This window comes from Amblyomma americanum, chromosome 10 (genome assembly GCF_052857255.1).
Source record: "Amblyomma americanum isolate KBUSLIRL-KWMA chromosome 10, ASM5285725v1, whole genome shotgun sequence".
NCBI lineage: Eukaryota > Metazoa > Arthropoda > Arachnida > Ixodida > Ixodidae > Amblyomma > Amblyomma americanum.
Genome location: NC_135506.1, coordinates 47,333,181 through 47,355,812, shown reverse-complemented (window position 1 = coordinate 47,355,812; position 22,632 = coordinate 47,333,181). Strand labels below are relative to the sequence as shown.

At 49.3% G+C, this 22,632-nt stretch overlaps 2 protein-coding genes across 2 annotated transcripts; one reads left to right on the top strand and one right to left on the bottom strand.

Moving 5' to 3' along the window:
• Positions 1–1,602: 1,602 nt before the first annotated feature.
• Positions 1,603–6,706, top strand: LOC144107001 (neurotrophin 1-like). The gene is made up of 4 exons (XM_077639974.1): positions 1,603–1,746; positions 2,384–2,679; positions 4,194–4,457; positions 5,673–6,706. The coding sequence occupies exons 1-4, from the start codon at positions 1,702–1,704 to the stop codon at positions 5,851–5,853; spliced, it is 786 nt and encodes a 261-aa protein (XP_077496100.1). The 5' UTR covers positions 1,603–1,701; the 3' UTR covers positions 5,854–6,706.
• A 2,977-nt stretch (positions 6,707–9,683) lies between these two features.
• Positions 9,684–22,525, bottom strand: mRpL46 (mitochondrial ribosomal protein L46). The gene is made up of 6 exons (XM_077638961.1): positions 22,396–22,525; positions 20,660–20,858; positions 19,042–19,160; positions 12,416–12,558; positions 10,713–10,844; positions 9,684–10,008 (listed from the first exon to the last, which is right to left on the bottom strand). The coding sequence occupies exons 1-6, from the start codon at positions 22,490–22,492 to the stop codon at positions 9,724–9,726; spliced, it is 975 nt and encodes a 324-aa protein (XP_077495087.1). The 5' UTR covers positions 22,493–22,525; the 3' UTR covers positions 9,684–9,723.
• Between the last annotated feature and the right edge of the window lie 107 nt (positions 22,526–22,632).

The window sequence follows — 22,632 nt, the reverse complement described above, 5'->3', positions numbered from 1 at the left end:
GTCGTGATCGAAGCCTTCTTCGATTCGGTACAGAACTTAAAGGAACTGACATGAATAGAGCGCAAGAGCGAATTGAAATTCTCGCTTCACCGTCGTCGCTACACGGTGTGATACAATCAACAGCCTACCCAATGCACGCGGGACCGCATTCATGTACAAGGGAGCGCACCTCTGCCAGGAGCGTGCGTCGCGTGTGCAAGTCTTTCACCAAGACGTTCCGCCGGTCCCCTGCAATGGTCTCGGAGACAAAAAGCAGGGGTGCTGACGTGCCTCGATGCGACGAGAAGGTCGCACGGCAAAGGAGCCAACGAACGACTCCCACAGTCCTTCGCGGACGTTACGCCACACGCCAGTTTGTGTTCGGACAGCACCGTTACAGCTTTCCAAGTGTGGACCTTAGTGCAACCACTCCTCGCCACCCGCGTCTCGTGCGCTTCGTTAGCGGGACAGGGATAGCGGCCGCAGCGCCATCTACGGGGATCTTCAAGCAACGCCCCGTTAGGAGTTGCGTCTACAGACCCTGTAACAGATGAGTCGCTGACTGTCAACTACTGTTCAAGCGATTGTATTAACGACACACTCGAGCTGCTGCATGTACGGTTTCATTCATTCATTTCTGCGAGAGTGAGAGGACAACTTTGACGTTCTCGATGCCAAACCTAATACATTTTTTCTGGTACATGCGCGACCAGTATTAAATGTTTCAGCCCACGCGACCAATTTATGTTGATGGGGGGGGGGGGGGGGGGGGGCTTTTTAGGGTTGTTAATTGACAGTCCGGGCAAGTCTTAATCATAAAATGTTGACGCCATCGAGTAGGCGCCTTTCTAAGGGCGCAACAAAATTCGTCGTCACCAGAATCATCAATTAGATGAAGTGATGAGAAGTGGGTTACCGCAGCTGGAACAGTACAGGGGCAACTGGAAAATATCGGAAGATGCATTTAACCCATCTATACCATTTGCTGTGAAAGAAACAGTTGAATTATCATAGCAGCTACAAAAAGAAACAGGATACAATGACAGAGCTCGTGCTATTTATGAAAAGAATAATTTCGAAGAGCGCTTCAGTTCTCACAGGGCGGAACGTATCAATTTCTTGCTGACGACACAGAAATGGGCGCTCAGACGGCATAATGATCGAGAACTCCGGGAAGCTGTTTCGACAGATATCATCGTTTCATGAAACGACGATACCTACTCACTCAACTGGGAAAGGAGGCTGAACTAGTGGTATTACGTCATACACCTGACTATTAAAAACAGCTGCACCTGTTCAACGGGACCACGTGCAGCAGAACGCACGCCACCGATGCCCTTAGATGGCGCTAAGCGCGCATGGCCTACAAAGCGATCCACACAGTGGAGCAGGAGCAGTGAAGCTCGCGACATAACTGAGCATCATGCAAGGCAGAGGTCCCCTTCGACGAGCGAGGAATCCTCGCATTCGCTTTCACCGGGAGGACCCCCCCCCCCCCCCCCAAACCCCTGCGCTGGCGGCGGGGCGCGCAATTAGTGGTGCCGGCGGCATCCCGTCCGCAAAGACAAAGCGAGCCGCGCGGCCGGCCGCTCTCCCTTGGCCTCGTTCCGGCCGGGTGCCCCTTTTGTAGCGCGGGCCGCCTTAAAACACCGGTGCTGGACCGCGCGTCCCCGCAGACGCGCACACCAGCAGCGCGCTTCCACAGGCTCAGTTGCGACCGCGATGGACGATCGCCAGAGGATCAACATTCCGCCACGGATAGACACGGTGAGAAGCGGGCGACGGCGACCAACGGAAGGCCCGCCACCCTTCGTCCAAAACCAACCTGGATGATGACCGCTTGTAAAGAGAGTGAACGCCAGTATCGCGAGCGAAAGGTCGCGGGTTCGAATGCTGGGCGAATGTGGAGGATGCGCTGTCTGCAGAGGGCGCACAGTTTACGCCGTCCTCGAAATGGATTTGCAAGTGACCACAGCTGGACGGAGTTTGTTTTCTTTTGCAAGCAGAACAGTTTCGAGAGATCGAGAATTCATCCCTGGTGTGGCTTCCGGTCGAGACTCGGGAGTTACAGCGCATGCGCAGAAGATCGAATCTCATGCGCATGCTCCGTCTACCGGCAACTGTACTGGAATCAGATCCTTCCTCTGCGTTCCTTCATAGCCGCATGTCGTCAGAGACTCTAGAAGGCGGTATAATCGTTAACAATGAGCTAAGTCATCGTTATCGTTAGTGTGAATAATGGTGTCTCAATCTTTGCGTCGATTATTCCTGGTGGTCGCCTCTATTAGTGGTCCACCTAAACTGCGCTTGTACATGGCAGAATCACAAAGTTGTAGCAAGAAGGCTCCGTGTCACTGGTTCTGTGGTCTTTCTTCAAGTATCTTCCGTCATCTGTCTCTCGCAGGCGCAGTTGCTGGCAGCGTTCGCAGTCGTCACCGTGGGTCTCCTATGGACGGGCGTCACGGTGGTGCTGGGCTCCGAGTTCCCGCACCACCACGGCTCAGGCGGCGCCGGAGGTGGCGTGGTGGTCCTCTACCACAAGGACCCGCCGTTCTCGGGTGACAGGCGCTTTCCCAAGGGCAAGCACGTGACCACGTCACTGGTCCCAGCCGCCTCTATCATTCCGTCGGGATTCGTGCACGGGAGGCCGTCCTGCGCGCGAGACCTGGACCTGTGCGTGTTCAACCACGACTACCCCATGTGAGTGCGCCGATCCGGTTGCTTCTGTTATGACTCGTACGATCGATCCGGGAGGACGTTAGAGCCGAGAACTAGCCACCGTTTAAAAAGTGTTCACCCCAGAAAGCAAGGAAGAAGTGATAGTTTTCGACTAGTGCTCTTATACCACAGACCTGGGCTGTAAAATGTAAGTACGCATAGTTTTGGAAATAAGGTTAGTCCAGTCAACAGGTGTGCACGACGCATATCACTAGGTCACTTAAGCTCAGTGCATAAAAAAAGGAAGAAAAAGCAGCTTATGGTGAATCCTGTTAAACCAGTGGAAGACAGTATACGCGAATTAAACAGCGAAAACGTATTTACTGACAACAGTAAGCACAACCACTAGGAACGCAACTGAATATTTCCGCACTCTTTTGGTTTAAACTACCACAGAATCGAATTATAAGGCATGAAAAACATAAATAGGCAGAAATAGTAACGAGTAAGTCATAAGGCCTACGTCGTATCGGGTAATGTAAATAAGCGAACGCACAACATGCCGGCAATCGAACCACATTAATAAGCGTCCCCATTCATTCCAATGCGGCACAGAGCCGAGCAGCAGAACTGTTCATGCTAGCTTGACATGTGCTGTCATGCCAAGCGTAATGGCAGTTGTTGGGTGGTTCCGCACTTCTTGGTTATGCTTCAGATTGTTGATAACTATGCTTACACACTCTCAAGTAGTGCAAAAATTAATTGACCCTTGTGATTTCTCTGTCCGCGGGGAGACATCGCCATCGTGCGCTTGGTTGTATCGCGCCGAAGACATGAAAAATTTGATCATGAAAGAGCATCTTTTACGTGTATTCGCCAGATAATACCCGTAGCCCTCGAACGTACCAGATGCTAAACACTTTGCTCGTGCCTCCCAGTATGTTGATAGGTAGGCTTTAACATATCCCTGCCCCCAGGCGAGCGGTGCAAGCCAAGATGAAAGTCACAGTTGCAGGGCAGCCCTTGAGTGACATTTTGATCGCATTTTGAATAGCGCTTCCCCTGCTCCCCAACTCCACGTTGGAAAATCGTTATAAGTGCCTCCAGCATCGTCGGGTACCCACCGGTTTTCCTGGCGCACATCTTCTATGGGGTGAAATGCTTAAGGCTATTTGATCCCACCTTGTACATATGAACACTTCAGCCACGGCGCCCTTTGGCTACTGTCCTCGCAGCGTTAAAGTAGTAGTAGTAAGTGTTTAATCAAAAATCAAAATTATAATAAAAAGGAAGTTAAAAGATTTTTGCTCGCCCCGGCATCTGCCATCACTTTATCGGCGGCACCTGAGCTGGGGCAGCGGAAATAAAGGATAGGAGGCAGCATGAAGAATAGAAACGAAAGAGGTGAGGGGATAGCAAGAAAGGACATAGGGAATAGTCATATTTACACTATTTACAGAGTCCAAATAAAGTTGTCCAGGTCGTTGTCCAGCGTTAAAATCAAATAGTCATAATCGGAGCGCCACTCTGCCACGTTCCTCGGTGGCCTCATGCAGCGAGAAGGTGCAGTCCATCGTGGACCGGTACTACAACCAGATGTACGACCTGTACCACACCCTGTACAAGACGCCTCCGCACGAGGTCCAGTGGGTGGAGAACTACACGCTGGCCTTCGCCGCCGAGAAGCAGCACGGCAGCTTTGTGTGCCGCTCGGAGGCCGTGTATCTGCGCATCGGCTGGGCCAAGAACTGGAAGGGCATCTGGATGACCGTCGTCAACACCGAGCGCTTCCCACAGGTCACGCGCGTCGAGAAGTGCAAGTAAGTCTCAGGGTCAGGCGTAAAAAGGCTGTGCCATTAGAATGTGCACGTGCGTCGCGTCCAGGGAATATTCTGTTCTCCACGCGCACCCTTTTAAAGGGTGTAAACTATTCATTATATAAAAGGGTGTAACTTGTTCAAAGGGTGTAATTTTGTGTGACAAGCACCTTGCATTGACCCTGGTGCTGGCAGTACACAAAGAGAGAGAAACCCATTAATGAAAAAGCAGAGAATTTAGCCGACGTTTAAAAATCGCTGGCATGCTACTCTGCGTGGGGAAGAGAACTTGGGAGATAAAGACGGAAGGAGAGGTGTGGAGGAAAGTTTAAATTAGGGAAAGAAAAAAATGGTGAATAACATAAAATGCAGCCATTAAGTGCCTACTAAGCGGCATCGACGAGAAATGATGTAACATGAAATAATGAAGTACAAAGTCTGATAAATGGCCTAACAAAGTTCTGCGAGAAAAATGCATGACAGAAACATACTAGATGAAATTAGAGCTTGTCGAGATGTCCAATTTCCTTTAAGTACGCAAACAAAAAGTTCATTGCATGTCTCTGTTGCCTAGGGCAGGCTAAGGGACCTTTATAAAACACTGTCCATCGTTAGAGGCACTGCGGAGCTAGAGCTTTTTCATGCACTGCTCATAGTACGCACGCTCGTCAGCATACGCAGGGCACTCAAGCAGGATATGTTCCAGAGATTCAATCGAGCCGCAGTTGTCACAAAGTGGACTGTTCGTTTGACTAAAACGGTATCGCAAGGTGTTTGTAAACGCAGCGTTCAGGCGAAGTCGGTCATAAAGTGTTTCCTGGTGGCGAGGATTCTAGGCGGGAGTCTTGATCTCGTATGTGGGTCGACTGAGTATAGAAACTGGTAGTGACAGGAAAAGGCTGACCACCTAGCGCGAATGACAGCCGCAGACGTTTATGCGCCACTAAGCCTAACACGAAGACATTTCACAACCAGCCCCTGGAACTTGCCGTTGTATCTGGACACAAATTACCGTTTTCTCGATATGCCGCTCGTACTGAAGCAATGAAGCCAAACGCGCTCACGACACGCAGAAAGAAAAAAGGCAATATGCGATTTATTTTCTGGTAAACGCAGTAACGTAGGTCTTTCGGTGCATTCACGTGACGTCTCATCAGCTCCTATCCCCGCCACCACAATGGTCCACGTCACTCCTTCGTGCGTTGCATTCGTGTGCAGGTACCGCAACAAGCCGTGTGACTACATGGTGCCCTGCTACAAGTCCTCCTGCAAGCAGCGCGAAATGCTGTACCCGCTCATTGCCGTCAACCCGTACGACGCGGGACAGAAGCCCGTCATCGACCTGTTCCCAATTCCCAGTGGATGCGTCTGCTACGTAGACGACTACCGCTTTCACTAAACACCGCCAGAAGGCAGCACATGTGCCCTAGTATCGAGCGTGCGACAAATTAAAGGCCGGATCAACAAGCAAGGTAACTTAGTGAGCCGTAATTAACCGGTTATATGACAACTTTTGAGGTGATTCAGATATTTTGAAAGACTTGCTTGACCACACGCTCTGTAAAAGTTACCAACACGTGTAATGAGCTACGTCACACACGTCGCCATTTTTAAAAACAATCGCGAAGGCCCATATATATTTCTGATGACGCTGTATCAGTTAAGTGATGCTGGTCAAGTCGTGAATACGGCAATACAAAAAAAAGTGCAGCCTTTGTCAAGAGCCTTGCTTCCGAGCCATGCAGTTGGACTCTTGTACCATGTCCGTAGAAGTCCTAACTTTCGGAGCGGAAAGAATGAAAGTGCCTCTCACCTTCGAGAGAGTTGGAAGCTGGCGATGTCGTATAGCATGACCCAGAAGCAAATATCTTGGACTCTATTTTTGACAAAGGCTGTACCTTTGCAAATCTTTGACTGCTGCTGGTTGTTTTATGAAGAAAACACAGCGCAAATGTATGCGTGGTAGAGTGCTAACTATATTTGTCTGTGTATTATTTAACTTTTGTAATCGACGTCTGTGGAGCCTGCAAGAAGTGCATACTCATCACTGATTGTACCCATGCGAAATGATGTTCTTCGTTAAGGAAAAGTGGTTTCACACCAGTGATTGTATTCTGACTGCAGTAACTGTTTGCTACAATGGTAAGGAACAGGTCTAACTTCCAAAGAAGCTAAAGCTAGAATCAACTACGCACTCGTGCTCTTTCAAGTGCAGACACAAGACCTCTCTGTGAAATTTGTACAACCGCCATTGAAGACAATAAATAAACAGCCAACCAAACTTTTAGAGACTGTTCAAATGAAATATGACAGCAGGGCTCAAGCACTTATGCGTTTCTACAATAAAGCATCCGCATCATCAGACATTTGATGCACCACGACAAAAATTGGGAGTTTACTTGGCTAACCCTGGAATTCAGCGAAAAGCAAGCACGCTTGCTAAGCATCTGAGGCTCGTCCATGGCAGTCTCGATACACGCTCGCGACAGCCGTTCTATCTATATACCCACATGACTATGACGTGTATCACATGGTCTTACGACACCCATATCGGATGTCACCACGTGGCTTCACATCACCCCATCGGATGTTCTTAAGGCCAACCAATGTCAAAGGCGAACTCAAGGTCAGAGGTCAACTAAAGGTCATGGGTTCGACACCATAAGTGTACTATCACATATGGTCATACACTGCTAACGTGGACGGGGCTGAAGGTCGTTCAAGGTCATTCTCCGGCCTATGTGACGACTGCTTTACCTAGCGTAGTGAAGGTTTTCGCTTCAAACGGTTGACTGGATGATCATGAAACCTGACAAGAGAAAGCTGCGACAGCAGTTACACTTACCTTGATGCTTTTACTTTAAACCGAGGATTCACACATGGAACAGTATTCTTCTGGAGGGTGGAGAAGGGTGACGGCGGGTGGGGTGCAAATGCCCTAGTTAAGGGGAGGGGTGAGGAGGTGACTGCTAGCTGCTTATGGAGGGTTCAGGCTCCACTCACCAATGCTTAACACAGACAATACCAGACAACACAAAAAGCCATCATGCAGTGAACTATTGCGTTACAACCCACTTCAATGACCGCACACTTTTCTCGCACCCTTTTACCACCTTTACTCCTCAATTTCCTCCCAAGCGCAGAGTAGCATGTCAGTGAATAGTCATGCCCGCTAAAATCTGTTTTTCATTAAAGAGCTCTCTCCCTTTCCCATCGAGATAGTGTTCTGTTGACTTGACCAGGCGTAGTTACTGGAATTCGCGAGCAGCGTCGCTACATGTTTTACAGCGACAGCTGTTAAGGGCATGTTTCCCGGTTTTGCGGCATTGGTGTAACACTGTGCCCCGCTGACTGGTCTGCACGAGGTGACGTCACAAATGACGTCAAAGCGCCATGTCAAGGTGTCCTGGCAGTGACAACACGGTGACATCGTGTGCATTCTACCAGGCAATTAAGACAAATAAAAATAGCAAATTATGTTCACCACCTCAGCTATCCCTAAATTTCACGTTACACAGTGGTAACTGCCCTGAGCTTTTCTCAGCTGTGCACACTTTTCTGGCTTACGTAAACGTTGGTTTCAGTGTAAATTACATATTTACAACCTCCAGACACTTATCTCTTAAGCTTCCTCAATTTAGCATTTCCTTTTAGAGTCTCGCATGAGCTTCCGAGTTATAAGAGTGGCAATGCTTAGGTCTTTCGCTGTTTATTACAAGACTGTTCACAAGAGATAAAGCTCGTGAGCTGCGCATTGGAAGTGCCGTGCAAGCGTTAAGTACTGAGGGAGCTAACATAGTAAACTAAAGGGGGGCCCCTCAAAACACTTGCAAGTGATAAAACATGCTAAAGATATCACTTGAAACTCTCATCCTGCATAAGGACACATACCCCCTCCCCTGCGCGCATAAAAGGCACATTTAAAACACCTCATTAGTAGGATGCTTTGATGGCAGCACATGTAAGAGCTGTAAAAACACTCAATTAAATGTAGCTTCACTATTAGTTTGAATGCTAAATGGAGATTTCCAGTCTTTTTTGCAAGTGTGAACTGAACCTTGTGCAGAAATCAAAGCAAAAAAGTTAAGATGGGCATTTAAGGTCCTTGCGTGCTGTGAATGCAAAAGCATCCTTTGACCTAAAGACCTTTACACTGAAGGCCTTAGCCATAAGGCATTTGACCCAACAGTTTTTACCAGGAAGGCATTTCCCCAGAGGGCCCTTACCATGGAGGTGTTTAACTTCACATTAAAGGCTTTAACCTAATGGCATTTGCCATTGTAATTAATGACCCGCCCCGACCAGCATAACCTTCGCCAAACATTCGAAGCCTCATCCCGGATCATGTGACTAACTTCAGAGGCTTCATCACACAATGGCGTTTTCCAAGTTAGGTCAATAGTGCTTTTGCACTAAAGAACTCTCAGGACGGTTACCATTGTGTAACCAGAGATTCAGCGACAGCTGTAAAGGTACTCTCATTTTGCTATATATTGAGGTAATCTGAGAGCGACATACATATAGGTGTGTATCGTTACAGAGCACTCTTTAGTTTTCCACTACTCCCGCTTCAAATAGTGCTCCTCACCAGTCCACTATTCCGGGCACGCGGCGCATTTTGCAGCAGCCGCCGCAGACAAAGCGTGCCACATTCTCTGCTCTCGCCATGCCCTAACCAACCTCCAGTTGCGCATTTTTACGCACTCGCCATCCACTCCTGTTTCAAAGGTGCCCACTCTCCATGTGGTTCCTGTGGCAACCATCCTCCGGTTACCCAATCCTCCACTCTAACCATACCCTTCTCCTTCCACGGTAACCACCTTCTGAGTTGTGCATTCCTCCACTCTAGCTACACCCTTCTTCCATGGCAGCTACCCCCCAGGTGGTTCCTGTGGTAGCCACCCTACAGTTGTGCATCCCATTGCTCTCGCCATATTCTACTCCTGACACGGTAATCACCCTCCGGTTACACACACTACTATGATGCGAAACCCAGGGAATGGGCCTTTAACAGCTGTCACTGTAAAACAATAGCATGGGTATGGAAGCATTCATGTATGAAGCGAACAAAATCTCTATCGGCTACAAATCAGTTAAGCCACTGCCATTGGTTGGTGAATAGTCAGTATAAAAAAATACACATGTTGCGCTAAACGCTTTAACAACACTAAGCATGACCCTCCATTGAGATAAGCGCACATGAAAGTGCAACAGAAAAAAAAGCAAGCATATTTGTGACTACTCCAACTTTATTCCAAGAACTGATTTTCTAGCTCTCCCCAGCTTTTGCTGCAACTTTGCTTGTGGCCACAATTTCTGGCGTGACGCTGGCCTTTCTATGCCTGACAGAAGACAGTGCCCTGTCAAGCAGCTGCTGGTACGGCGTTTCTTCGGGAGCCATCAGAAAGGCCTGTACTGCCTTGTGGTACTTTGGCAGCATCTTAGAGCTGAGTTCCTTGTAACTGAGCCAGGCGAAGTCGTCTGCCTTTTTTAGCTTCTTCAGGTCACCGACAGAAAGGGCACCATTTCTGAGCTGTGCCTTGAAGAAGAAGACCTAATATGGTGAAAGACCAATGCAAAGACACAATTAAATTGCAGTCACAGCATTGCATGCATAGCCCTGTAAGTAATACTAATTACTGGAAAAAAAAAATAAGATTACGCAGCTGGAAAGCAATTCAAGCACTAGCACCCTTTTTCTTTGAATTCGACAGCTCCTGTGCTTATTCAACAGAATTAATTTGTTTTGAACAGATCCGAGTTCATTCAGCTGTCGGAACTTTCCATTGTTTCCATGTGTTATGAGCCCTGATAGGTGCTTATTTTAGTGGGATTAGCACTGTGAGCATAACATATGAAAGGAAAAGAATTTGCGCAGACAAACTTGGTACTGCACCATAAAAGCTTTAGAGTGCAGGTGAGGACAAGTGCGGTCATGTTGTTCTTTGTTTCCTTCACTACCAAGCTTACAAAGTACCACAGATTCACTATTTTCCCTCTTTAGCTCACGTGCTTTCTTTCACAAGCGTCCCGACTCACTAGTTCAATCCCATACTGTGAAGCTCTAAGTCAATGACACATATACTAGCTCACACATTCATTTAGTTCGCAATTTTTGAAAGCTCAAATTCACCATAGGATCAGACCCTAACTAAGATGGCAGAATGAGAGATCGGCTCAACAATTCTAGACCTCCACACGGCTGTTTCTAAAAGCAGCATGGGTCTTTAGATCAGACGACAACTACATTCCACTTGCCTTGGCACCTTGGATGCCGTCCTTTTGAAATTCGGTGGGATAGTGGTAACTGTAGTAGCCTGCGGGTGCATAGCCCAGGTAAAAAGCTTCCAATGCAGATCCACAAACTTCTGTCAGTGCGCGTTCGGCAGTCTGCAGAGCATAGGGAAAAGTGTGGTTCCTCCTAAAAAAGAATCTCAGACCTCACTGTGTGCTAACTTTATGGTAGCACACATACCGTGCCTGCATTACGAATGCTGAAGCACTGAAGCTGCCTCAAAGCAGACTTAAAGGAGAACTCACAAACTAACTAGGTGCAAAAAAGTCCACAATATCTATATATGCTCCCCTCCCTCTCCCTTACGACTGAATTAGAGCTTCCGTTACAGGCCCTGCATGAAACACATGCAGCTATTAACGAAACAGCATAAACCGAATGTTTGGAGAAAAAGCCGTGTGCATTGTCACCCTAATTCAGGCTTGAGTGAGAGGGTTGTGACATTATACGTTAAGTTGTGGAATGAAATTGATTAAAACTAGAGTTAAATTATAACTGAGATTGTAGAATGACTAAAATGTGACGGAAATGCAAGGAAGCAAAGTAAATTAATTACACTGAAAAGAAAATTGGGATAATTATTTGGGAATCGAATCCATGACACTTGGGTTGAGAGTCAGACATGAAACCTTTCTTGGCTCATGAGTAAGTTGGCGTGGATGAAGTTGCAGACAGAGGCTGTCTGCAGTGGCGTGGACGGAAGTTGTAGACAAAGGCTGTCTGCAAAAGTGTCCGCACTTGTATGGTAATTAATAAGAAATGAAAATTGGGGTCTACGTGGGAATCAAACCTAGGCTGCCAGCATGCGAGACGGAGATGCTGCCACTCCGCCACAACACTTCGACGTTTGAAACCTAATAAAGGCGCATCTAGTAAATTCAGTTCTTAAAAATGCACCTTTGAGATATGTACTGAGGCCTACACGAGTAATTATGAGCCTGTTAAACACAGATGCTGCACTCAAGCGAGTAACAAATTTCCTCCGTTTCCGGTAAATTTCCTCCGTGCTTGGCGTGCAGTCGTAGCGCCATCATGCAGCACCCCCTGAAAACCCCCTCGCAATGTACGGCGCTGGCCCAGCAGATAACGCAGGCGGCGGAGAGCACACAGCTTTCACATTTCCGCACGTAAGGATACTTAAGTGCCCCTGATAATTTTTTGTGGCATTTCATGTGGTCTCGCATACCTATTGATATGTATGGAATGAGAGTGAGTAATTAAAAAAATGTACAAATTATGAACGAAAGTAGCACATAACCATTACACTGTCGCATCATACCTTTCAGATGGAGTGTAAGCATCCCCTTAATTTTTCTGCTGCAGTATACAGCAACCTCACCCAATGCAAACTTTAATCTTGTCCACGTTCAGTAGGAAATGATAAAGCATTGCAAGCAGCGGAATTGTATACAGATGCTGAGAAAATGAAAACTCAAGGTTGAAACATCAAAGCTAGGCAAATATCTGTGATTATTTTATGTATATTCTACAATTTATCTTTATGCTGGAGCTTTCAGATAAATTACAGATCGTATGTTACAAAAGACTTGTTGACCTCAGGCCCGTTGGACACAGGAGTGTGCCCACACAGGCACAGCAGATAAAAAACATACAAGGAATGACTGGGCCATGCTTTTCAACAGTGCGCCAAATTCAAGGGCATTACCTGTCGCAAGGTTTCACCCTTTGCGTGGACTGCCTGCGGCAAGATCCAGCGATGACCCTTGCCCAACTGCTGGTTCACGACAAGCAGGAGCGGCTGGTCGAGGAAGCGCTGTGTGGTCCGCATGTCGCCCTTGGCATCGGCCTCTGGTGGGGAAGGCTTTGTAACTGGTGTGGCGTGCTATTTACTGCTTTCTTTTCTTACTGGTACAAGAGACCTTTAGTGCTTGCCTCAGCAACGTGCTTAGCCTTCTCTCGAGTTAACAAAACCAGAGCTGAGGGCGCACCTTTCTCTCTACAAATAACTACCTTTGTCTGTACAAATGCCGACCGCCGCAACTACTTTGCTGCCAGCTTTTAATAACATGCTTAAACATGTGTAGCTGCCCTGTGATTTGAAGTCAAAGTATATTTGCTGACCTTGATTATTCACTGTGGTCCTGAGCATACGAGTGAAAAAAAAAAAACTGCTGCACATAAGCCACATCACTTAAGCACCATTGCAATATGGCTCCATTTACATGGAAACACGTGCAATTTTTCCCAAAGAGGCATGTACTTCAGAGTCTCCTATCCACGGAACAATCTATTTTTCCACAAGTGTCATCATCTATGCATCGACAACAGCAGAAGATGAACATTCTGTATAGCAGTTAAAAGCTTGTGCTATAAATGAACTGCTGTGTGTCTATCTGCACACTGCTTTGCGTATCATACTTATCTCTGGTAAGAGTGTAAGGGGTGGGGGCGAACCCGCTAGGTGGCGCCGCCCTGTTTAGCTGGCTGCCTATCGTGCTCCGCTTTCACCTGCCCCTGGCCTAGTCCAGGGCTTCGCCCGCCCCTGGATTTCCTCTCCATCGTTTCCGGAAGGCTTCCGAAGCACGTGGATACCATCGGCATCACGGCCCGCTGCCGGGCTGGTCCTCCAAGCGCCTCCAAAAGTCTGAAGTGGCGCGGCGCCTCGCTAACCCTAACGCGCCGCGCCTGCACCTCTGCAATGCAGCGTCTGACGAAGCCCCTGCAGCCCAGACCCACTGATGCCGCCACCGCGGGGCCTACTCCAACCGCCCACGCCACCGCGCAAAATCCTGTCGCAACCAACACTGTGAGCGACGGCCGCGGCGTAGCCGGCAGCGTTCGTCGTCGCCACAGCGTCCACTGCTAGCCAACTCCACGCTCTAAGGGACGCCAACACCTTTGGGCCCATAGATGCGTCGCAGCCGCCTGCGTTCATCGACGCCGCCGGTGCCGCCGCGCCTACACCAGCCACATTACCCGCTGACACCAAGACCTGCAGCCCGGCACCAGCGTCGCAGATTGCGCCTCAGGCTGACGACTCGTCGGCAGACATGGACTTCATGGCGTCCCCGGTAGACGACACTCCATCCCCGGAAATCGGCTGGAGCACCATCGGTGCCAGCCGTAAGCCTGCTTCCGCCACCCGACCCCGCTCCGAGCTCATCACTGTTGGCATACAACTCCTTCCTGGTACCCTCAATCCCAAGCTGCCTCTCTACGCCGTGCTCGCCGCAGTCACCTCCACTGCACAACTTTCCTCCAAGACCAGTGCAGACATCACCCTTCAGGCCAAGCCAGCCCAAAGCCTTGTGTTTTTAAAAACTCATTCTCCTCTCACCGCCCGCCTCCTACTTTCTATCACGCACCTTCACCTTCACGGTAAGCCTGTCAGCATCAAAACTTATTCCCCCCATCCTCCCATCTCATGCCTCGGCGTCATCCATAACGCCGGTGGCCACTTCACTCCTGATGAGCTCATGCATGATCTAGAATCTTTCAAAACAGATATTCTCGCTGCTCGCATGATGGGATCCACTCAATCAGTGCTCATAACGTTCGCTGGTACCGTCATCCCCCACTTTGTATATTTCAAACGCGTTGCCTTCCGGTGCCGTCCTCATAAACCTAAGCCTCCCACCTGCACCCGTTGTCTCACTCTAGGCCACCACGCCCACCAATGCCCCCAGCACAGCGTTCCGGCAAAGTGCCGTCGCTGTGCTGCTCCTCTACCCGCTGACCCTTCCGCTCATGTGTGTGCCCAGCCCTGGTGCGTTCATTGCCAGGTGAACACCCACCCCTCCCTCGACCCCACTTGCCCCTTCCTCCTTGCTAAACAACGTGAGTGTGCTAAAGCTGCATACCTCCGACGCCTAGCTTTGCACCGGGCCACTCAACCCACCACCACCCCCTCCTCCTCCTCTAATCATGAATATCCATCAGCTCCGATCACGTCACCACCAGGCTCCTTCGCCGCCATAGTTAAAGGATCCTCGGTGCCAGCGTCCCTCTCTTCCACTACACCACCCTCTCCATCCTTGACTGACACGAGCCGCTCCTTCGACCTCCGGCTCGCAATGCTGGAACGCCAGCAGCGAGAGCAGCAGCGCATTTCCCACGATCTACAACAGCAGATACATGCCTTGACTCACACCCTCCAGACAACCACCTCCTCTCTTACCTCCCAGCTTAGCAAGCTAAATGAGCACCTTGCCACGTTCCCCACTCCCTCCTCCAGAGCCCAGGTCGCCCCTTTGGCTGACCTTGTCGAAACCACCACACAGGCACATCACACTCGCTTGGTTCAGCTGGAAACTTCGGTTCTCCAGATTCTTGCCACCCTCCAAGCACAATCAAAGCAATTGGAATCTTTCACATCTATGCTCCAATCCGTCCATGAGTCACTGCCCCCGGCAAAAAAGAAGGAACACGTACCATCGCGTTCCTCTCCACTCTCATAATGGCGTTTGGCGAGGACCTCGAAATTGTGCAGTGGAACTGCCGAAATCTTTGCCACAATAAGACCCCCCTCCACCAGTATCTACTCACCCGCCCCTCTCTGCCTCATTTTCTCCTTCTCCAGGAGACCCGGACGGCCCGCAATGTCCCAGGCTACCGCGCCTACCATGCCACTACGGCCACACCACTTGCGTCTATTTATGTACGCAGTGACGTGCTCGTAGAACAAATTGACATCCCCTCCACCCTCCTTAAATATTTAGTTTGTGTGGTTTATTACCACCATTCTTCCGGCATCTGACTCGTCCTTATGTCTTTTTACAACCCCCCTGTCACTTCCTCTTTATTCTCTGCTCTGGGCAAATTCCTTCACTCTCTTCCTTCTACCTCCCATCTCCTCTTTGGTGGTGACTTTAATGCCCCTCACACACTCTGGGGCTACCCACAAACCCTCAAACCCGGCCGCCTCCTTCTCTTCTAAGTGAAACTCTTCTAAGTGACCACTTTCTCATCCATATCACCACCTCTCTTTCCCACATCCCTCGCTGTCATCCGGTTATTCACACTGACTGGCATGCTTTTCGCACTAATCTCGCCTCCGACTCCTTTCAATCCTACGACGACTGGACGTCGCGCATCTCTGCAGCGCTCACGTCCAGTAGCCGTCGCGTTCGCTCTCGTTACCCAATCCAAGACCCAGATCCTCACCTTATCCGTTTATGGCGTCACCGTAAACGTCTTCAACGCTCCTTTCGCTCCCAACCACACAATGCCCAACTTTCCTCCCGGATCACTGCTCTGCGGGCTGAGATCGTCGCCCACTGCGCCTCCCTCGAGCACTCTCGTTGGAGTGCTCTTTGTGATGGCCTTGATTCTGCATTGCACTCGCGATCCGCATGGTCTCTCTTTAAATCCCTCCTTGGCACTAAGCCTGCCCTTGCTCCCACTCTAGCTAAAGCCCTCACTCGGGGGACTCCCTCCGAAGTTTTTGATCAACTCGCCTCTCTCTACCTCCCGCCCCCTCTGGCACCCTCCTACCCGGTGTACTCAGGTGGACCTAACCCCGATCTGGACCAATGCTTCACTCTCCGGGAGCTCGAATCTCCTCTGGCTGCTAATGCTACACGCTCGGCTCCCGGTGAGGATGCCATTACATAAACCACACTTCGTAACCTTCCTGACTGCGCCAAAGAATTCCTCCTTCAAACCTACAATGAGGCCTGGGAGAGCGGCTGCTTGCCGAGCTCCTGGACATCCTCCCTTATTTCTATGATTCCAAAGCCGGGCAAACCTCCCTCTCTCTCTCTAACCTCCGCCCAATCTCCCTGACGTCGTGCGTTGGTAAGACCCTTGAGCGAATGGCTCTGACTCGCCTCTCTGATTTTCTTGAGGCACGGGAGTTCTTCCCCCATTCTCTCATTGGCTTCCGACGCCGCGTCTGTGCACAGGACAAGTTTCTGATTCTCCAGCAAACGTTCCTGTCCCCTACACCCACTCAAATTTACGCACTTGTGACTGTCGATGTTCGCAAGGCCTTTGACGGTGTTTGCCACGATCACATCCTTTCTCAACTCGCCTCTTTGGATTGTGGCTCCCGCATGTACTCCTATATCCGCTCATTCCTCTCTAAACGTGTGGCTCGCTTTCGAGTAGATACCCACTTGTCTAACCCACACCACCTCACCCGTGGCACTCCTCAAGGTGCTGTTCTCTCTCCTACCCTTTTCAATCTCGCTATGGCCCCTCTCGCCTCCCAGCTAGCTGAAATTCCCGACCTGCATCATATATTTTACGCCGATGACATCACTCTCTGGAGTTCATCTGGCTCTCCCGGTCACGTACAGGACACCCTGCAACGTGGCCTAGATCTCATCGACTCCTTTCTCACCACCGCTGGCCTCTCTCCTGCTCCTGAGAAATCCGAGCTTCTCCTTCTCAACCATTCCTCCTACCAGCGCTCACACAACCACTTCGTCTCTCTCCATCTTTCTGGCTCTCCCATTCCTGTCGTCACACAGTGCAAAGTTCTTGGCTTCCCTTTGCATGCGGCTAAGAATGTGCAAGCCCTCCACCGCGCTGTCACCACCTGCCACTCTGTAACTCACCTCCTGCGGCGCGTGGTCGCTCGACGCTCAGGTCTCCACGAGGCTCAAGCGTGCCGCGTTGCCCACGCGCTGGCCCTCAACAAGGTCTTGTACTTTGCACCCTACGCTTCCTTCACTCAGACTCAACTTAACGCTCTCGAGACTGCCCTTGTGGGCCTCTACAAGGCAGCTCTCAACCTCCCTATCACTACCTCTACCACTAAGCTCTTTGCCACAGGCCTCTTCCATCCTCTTCGTTCTCTTCTCAGTCTCCATCGTGACTCGCAGCTTGCCCGGCTTTCCCTTACCCGTCAGGGTCAGTGGTTATTGACTCAAGCGGGTATCTCGCCCATTCCAATCTCCCCGTTTACCTCTCCTATTCCCACCCCCGCTCCCAATCTTCGTATCCTTCCCCTCCCGACCAACATGTCCCCCTTCCTGCACGCCGGACGTCGTCATGCGGCCGCACAGCACCATTCCCCTCTCTTTGATACCCAGGGTGTAGCTTACACGGATGCCTCCTTCGTGGCTCCTCGAGGTTCCTGCGGCTACGCCCTGTACCATCCACACCTCCCTGCTCCTGAAACCCACACCAGCGGGCCGTATCTACACCCTCCAGACACATTGTCCCTCGAGGTCCTCGCCATTGCGCATGCCCTCCTTCCCTCTCTCCAAGAGTACACAGTCTATTTAGACTCACAAGCCGCTATACACCACATACAGAAACGCACCCTGACACCTTCTCTCCAACAGGAGGTCGAACGAGCGGTCTCCGCACTGCAGCCTTCCATCGTTTTCCTCCGCTGGGTCCCTGGGCATTCAGGGAGTGACGGCAATGAGCTGGCCCATCAGCTCGCCCGCGACACACTTTTCCGGGCACCGTTGATCCCCTGGCCCAAGCCCTCGGAGGACGGTGGGAGACTCACCCTTCGCCGCACCATAAAAGAGGTCTACCTTGAGCTCCGCCTCGACAAACGCCTTTACCTCCCCCTCATCCATCACTCACGGTGCCGGAGTCTCGCCTTCTTCGGCACATTCAGATGAATGCAGTTATCACCCCGTCCCGCCTCTTCCTCTATCACTATCGATCGGACCCTTCCTGTCCCAACTGCCCCTGTATCTATGTGGACCTGGCCCATTGCCTCTTCTATTGCCCGGCTGCTCAGCAGTCGGGTTCCTTCCCCCCACCCTTTCTATCCATCACCACCTAGCTCGACTGGCTTGGCGCTGAAGGGGAAGAAGAACAGCGGCTTCTGGTCGCCCAGGCGGTTGACATGCTCGGCCTATAAATTATGGTCGAATAAAAGTCTTTTACTACTACTACTACTATACTAAGGGGTGGGTTTGTTTTGAGTTTTCCTATTGCATTTTGTAGTCTTTCTGCACACCCGTGTTTACCTCTCTAATTGATTCTGCACAGCTTCGTTACGACTCGTTCACGCACCATAGTTTTCTGCTTGAAAACAACCCACCCATCATCCAATATAATGCTGCTACTACTCAGAATTCTCTTCAGGAGAACAGCTTTTGGCTCCCATTCTTTCATGTAAAAAGTATGAGAAATGGTTAGTGTCAACAAGAGTTCCCACTTCCTCACTCTCCAGGATTACGCAAGGCTAATCCCACCTGTAATTAACTACAAACCTCAACCTCTCCCCTTCTGCAAATCACCCTCTCCAAGGGTTACCCATAAATTCACTCCTGCTGCCACTTTATTTAAGCCAACAAAGCTTTGAGAGCCACTCTTGCATCAAGCAGCTGAAGAGAGCTTCATGTGGTGCTGCAGCCATACCTGTTAGCCTTGGTGCAGGCTTGAACTCTTGAGCCTTCTTGAACCACTCTTCCTCGATGTCCTGCGCTGTTTGAACCTTGATGGCAACTCCTTCTTCCGTGTCAGCACTCTTCTTTTCTCTGATTGAAATGCAGAAACGGAACAAGGTCAGTCTACACTCAAAGCATTTCCGATTGACCCGGATCATGTTAAAGGCCTGCTTTAGGCTTGCCTGTAATAAAAATAAAGATATGTGGCCTGATTAGGCCCTTAGGTGTTGAACTGCACTAGCCGAATGACAAATAGCCCACAACATACCTTGATTGAAAAGAGGCCGAGAAAGAGCACTAACGACAGACCAAACACTCAAGGCATATGCAGGACAAACTAACGACTGAGTTAAAATAATAAATAGTCTGAAATGCACAGCAGAATACAGACCCCGCACCAAATGTGTGAATACAAAACTACTTCACCGTGACAGTTCGCACTGCAGTGTGGCATTTTATGAGAGGCAATTAAGAGGTGACTACAGTGTTAGATACGGTTAATGGTTCATCGGGGTTTAACGTCCCAAAGCGACTCAGGCTATGAGGGACGCCCTAGTGAAGGGCTCCAGAAATTTCGACCACCTGGGGTTCTTTTACGTGCACTGACATCGCACAGCACACGGGCCTCTAGAATTTCGCCTCCATCGAAATTCGACCGCCGCAGCCGGGATCGAACCCGCGTCTTTCGGGCCGGCAGCCGAGCGCTATAACCACTCAGCCACCGCGGCGGCTACAGTGTTAGATACAATATTAAGCAGGAATAAAAGTTAAATCCTGCAAAACTATTCAGACACAATGGCTATCAAAACCACTGTCTATATGAAGGCTGCGCACAGTGCACACAAGAGACAAATTAAATCATCTTTCTTCCATTGCAGGACAGTAAAGTGATGTGCAAGACATCTTCCTCTAAGTGCACGAATAAGCTTCAGGTACTATAAAATACGGAGTGATTTCTAAAACTGGGTTTCCTTTTTTTTAGGTTACTGTCATGACACTGCGGTTTGGCAGCTTCTATTTCTTGTTTCTTACTATGACCTTTTTAAAACTACGTCCTTAAGTCTTTCTTTGAAAGCCTTAGCATTTAGAATGACATACACGGTCCGTCATACCAAGTGGCTGGAATAACAGAGCATAAAATGATTATTTTCGTAAAAGTGTTACTGTTTCCAATGCTAAAATCTGTAGCAATAAAAAATACATTTGTAAACAGTAATATTTGGTCAGGCGCGTTCATTCCAGGACTGCGGAAAAAAATTTATAACGTGTTTGTTGCAGTGCAACATTGCAATTTTGCAGTAAAAAGGGAGTACACTGCCAGAAAACACAACCTTTTACAAATGTGGATAGCACAACATACATGTGGCAGAACATGTGCTGCAATAAACATTTACAGCTATTTTAACATAAAAAGTCACTGAATCAATCCAGATACCTTGGAGCAACTGCGCTGAGCCTTCCAAAGTGGTGTCTGTGACGTAGTTTGTGAACACAGGAAACAATTTCTAAATGGCTGATGGGACAGCACTGCACCATATGGCATAGAGTCGAACAGTTTTGATACAAAAGTGAAAGAAACAGTTACGTACTGAATCAACTGCAGCTCATGATCGCTCAGAAGGCTTCCCTCTATTTCGATGGCACGCAGGATTTCAAGGTACTTCTTCTCAAGGGCATTTAACTCCGGCGTGATGATGGGTTTACGTTCAAGGGCAACGGCACCAACCAGGTCCCAGCCAGAGGCGGAGGAGGGTGATGGTGCAGATGACGAACAGGTGCGAACTATAGCTGCGAGCAGAATTTTTTACGATAGTCAAGCTCTTCTCGCAAGACTGTTACGAAAGCCCTCGTGGTCATTTCAATTTTCCGAAGAAGTTGTGCACGTAATTACATTGGTGAGCAGCCCTGTCTAGAGCGCGCCGACGGTGCTCTGCGGAGCAAGTCAGTGCCACCTAACGTTATGCTCTGGGTTTTGAGTTGTGCTTCCCATGCGCATGCACGGCCAAAATAAAGAGGTGGCTCCTCGTGAGCTCCCGGCCTCATTTCCGCTCAGCGCTTGCGCTTCATGCCGCCAGGGCCGCACTGAATGAAGTGTAACAGCGGCCGGAAAACCAAAGCGTTTCGCGTGAATCTTGAGGCGGCTATGCATGCAAGTGCAAGTGATAGCGGGTGATCACGCGTTTCAAACACACACCAGGCTAATAGTGCGAGAATTGGGCCTAGTTGGCTGTTTGGTGTCTGTTTTCATCTTGTCCGTATAAGGTTAGGACTTTACCACCATACACCATGCGTTTCAGGCGTATTGTTTGATGGCGTGTCTTTGCGCTGTGCTATCAGCTACAAGGGACATCACAATTGCATCCGTACAGACCTAGGGACTTATTAGCAGAAACGCACGATCATTCGCTATCACTCGCGCTTGCTTGCCTGGCTGTCTCGTTACACTCGTGAGACAAGGCGGCATGGTGACGCCCTGGCAACCTTCACAGCGTCACAAATGCAGGTAGCGCGTCCCTGGCGGCACGAAACGAACTCGCAAGGTGGGGGCTGGACAAGGAAGAGATGAGCAAGCATCCCTGTTTTTGCCGCGCATGCGCACAGGACGCATAACTGAAACCCAGAGCGTAACATTAGATAGCGCTGACTTGCTCCGCAGAGCACCGTCGGCGCGCTCTAGACAAGGCTGCTCACCTCTGTACAGAGTCAATAAAGAGAAGCTTGAATTACAAAACAGTGCAGTGACTAGTTTCCACGGCAATTGGATGTCTGGCTGCCGGAAAGCAACCGCTTGCATCTATCTGACTGTCCCGAAGTGTTCCTCTTCACGAAAGGTTTTTCATTCTTCCAGGCCGCTTGTGATAGGCACAAGAGGAAGGTATGCGGGCATATGCCTAGAGTATTTATAACAATAAACTCTTTTCTCCTTTTATGCCAACAGGTTTATGACAGGACGTGGTGTTTGCGTAACTGCAAGCAGTCACATACAAAAGAAATGCCGTGGAGTTCACCCACACGAAAGCGAAAGTTAGATCGTCTAGAGGTAACACAGCGAACCATTAAAAACAACAAAAAAACTCATTTTTTAAAGCGAACATTAACCACATCTTTTGCGTTTACAGTTTGTCCTAGATTATCTACATTTGCAGATATTACGGCAGAGTTTCAATTTGGACAACGCAGAGACCAACGTTATTTAAAACACGTTCTAGAGATTGGTCGGTGCAATCGCTACCTAAACGCACTTGCACAAGAAGTGATGACAGCGCTAAAAATCTAGCCTTTAAAGAATGAAAATACATGTTATGAGAACACTTCGTCTACTTACCGCTTTCACTGTTACAGATTGCTCGCAGAAGGCAAAATGAGTTCCGAAAAAACTTGCTCGGTGTTCGGCTAGCACACCTCACACTCGGCAGCGCCATGTTTGTGTTCCGGTAGTGGCTTCGGCTTTGGATGACACTGACCATATCTCACATAATGACGTTCTCAATTTAATTATTAAACTACACATAACATCAACAAAAATAAATAAAAAAACGTAAAAATAAAAAGATTTTTTAAA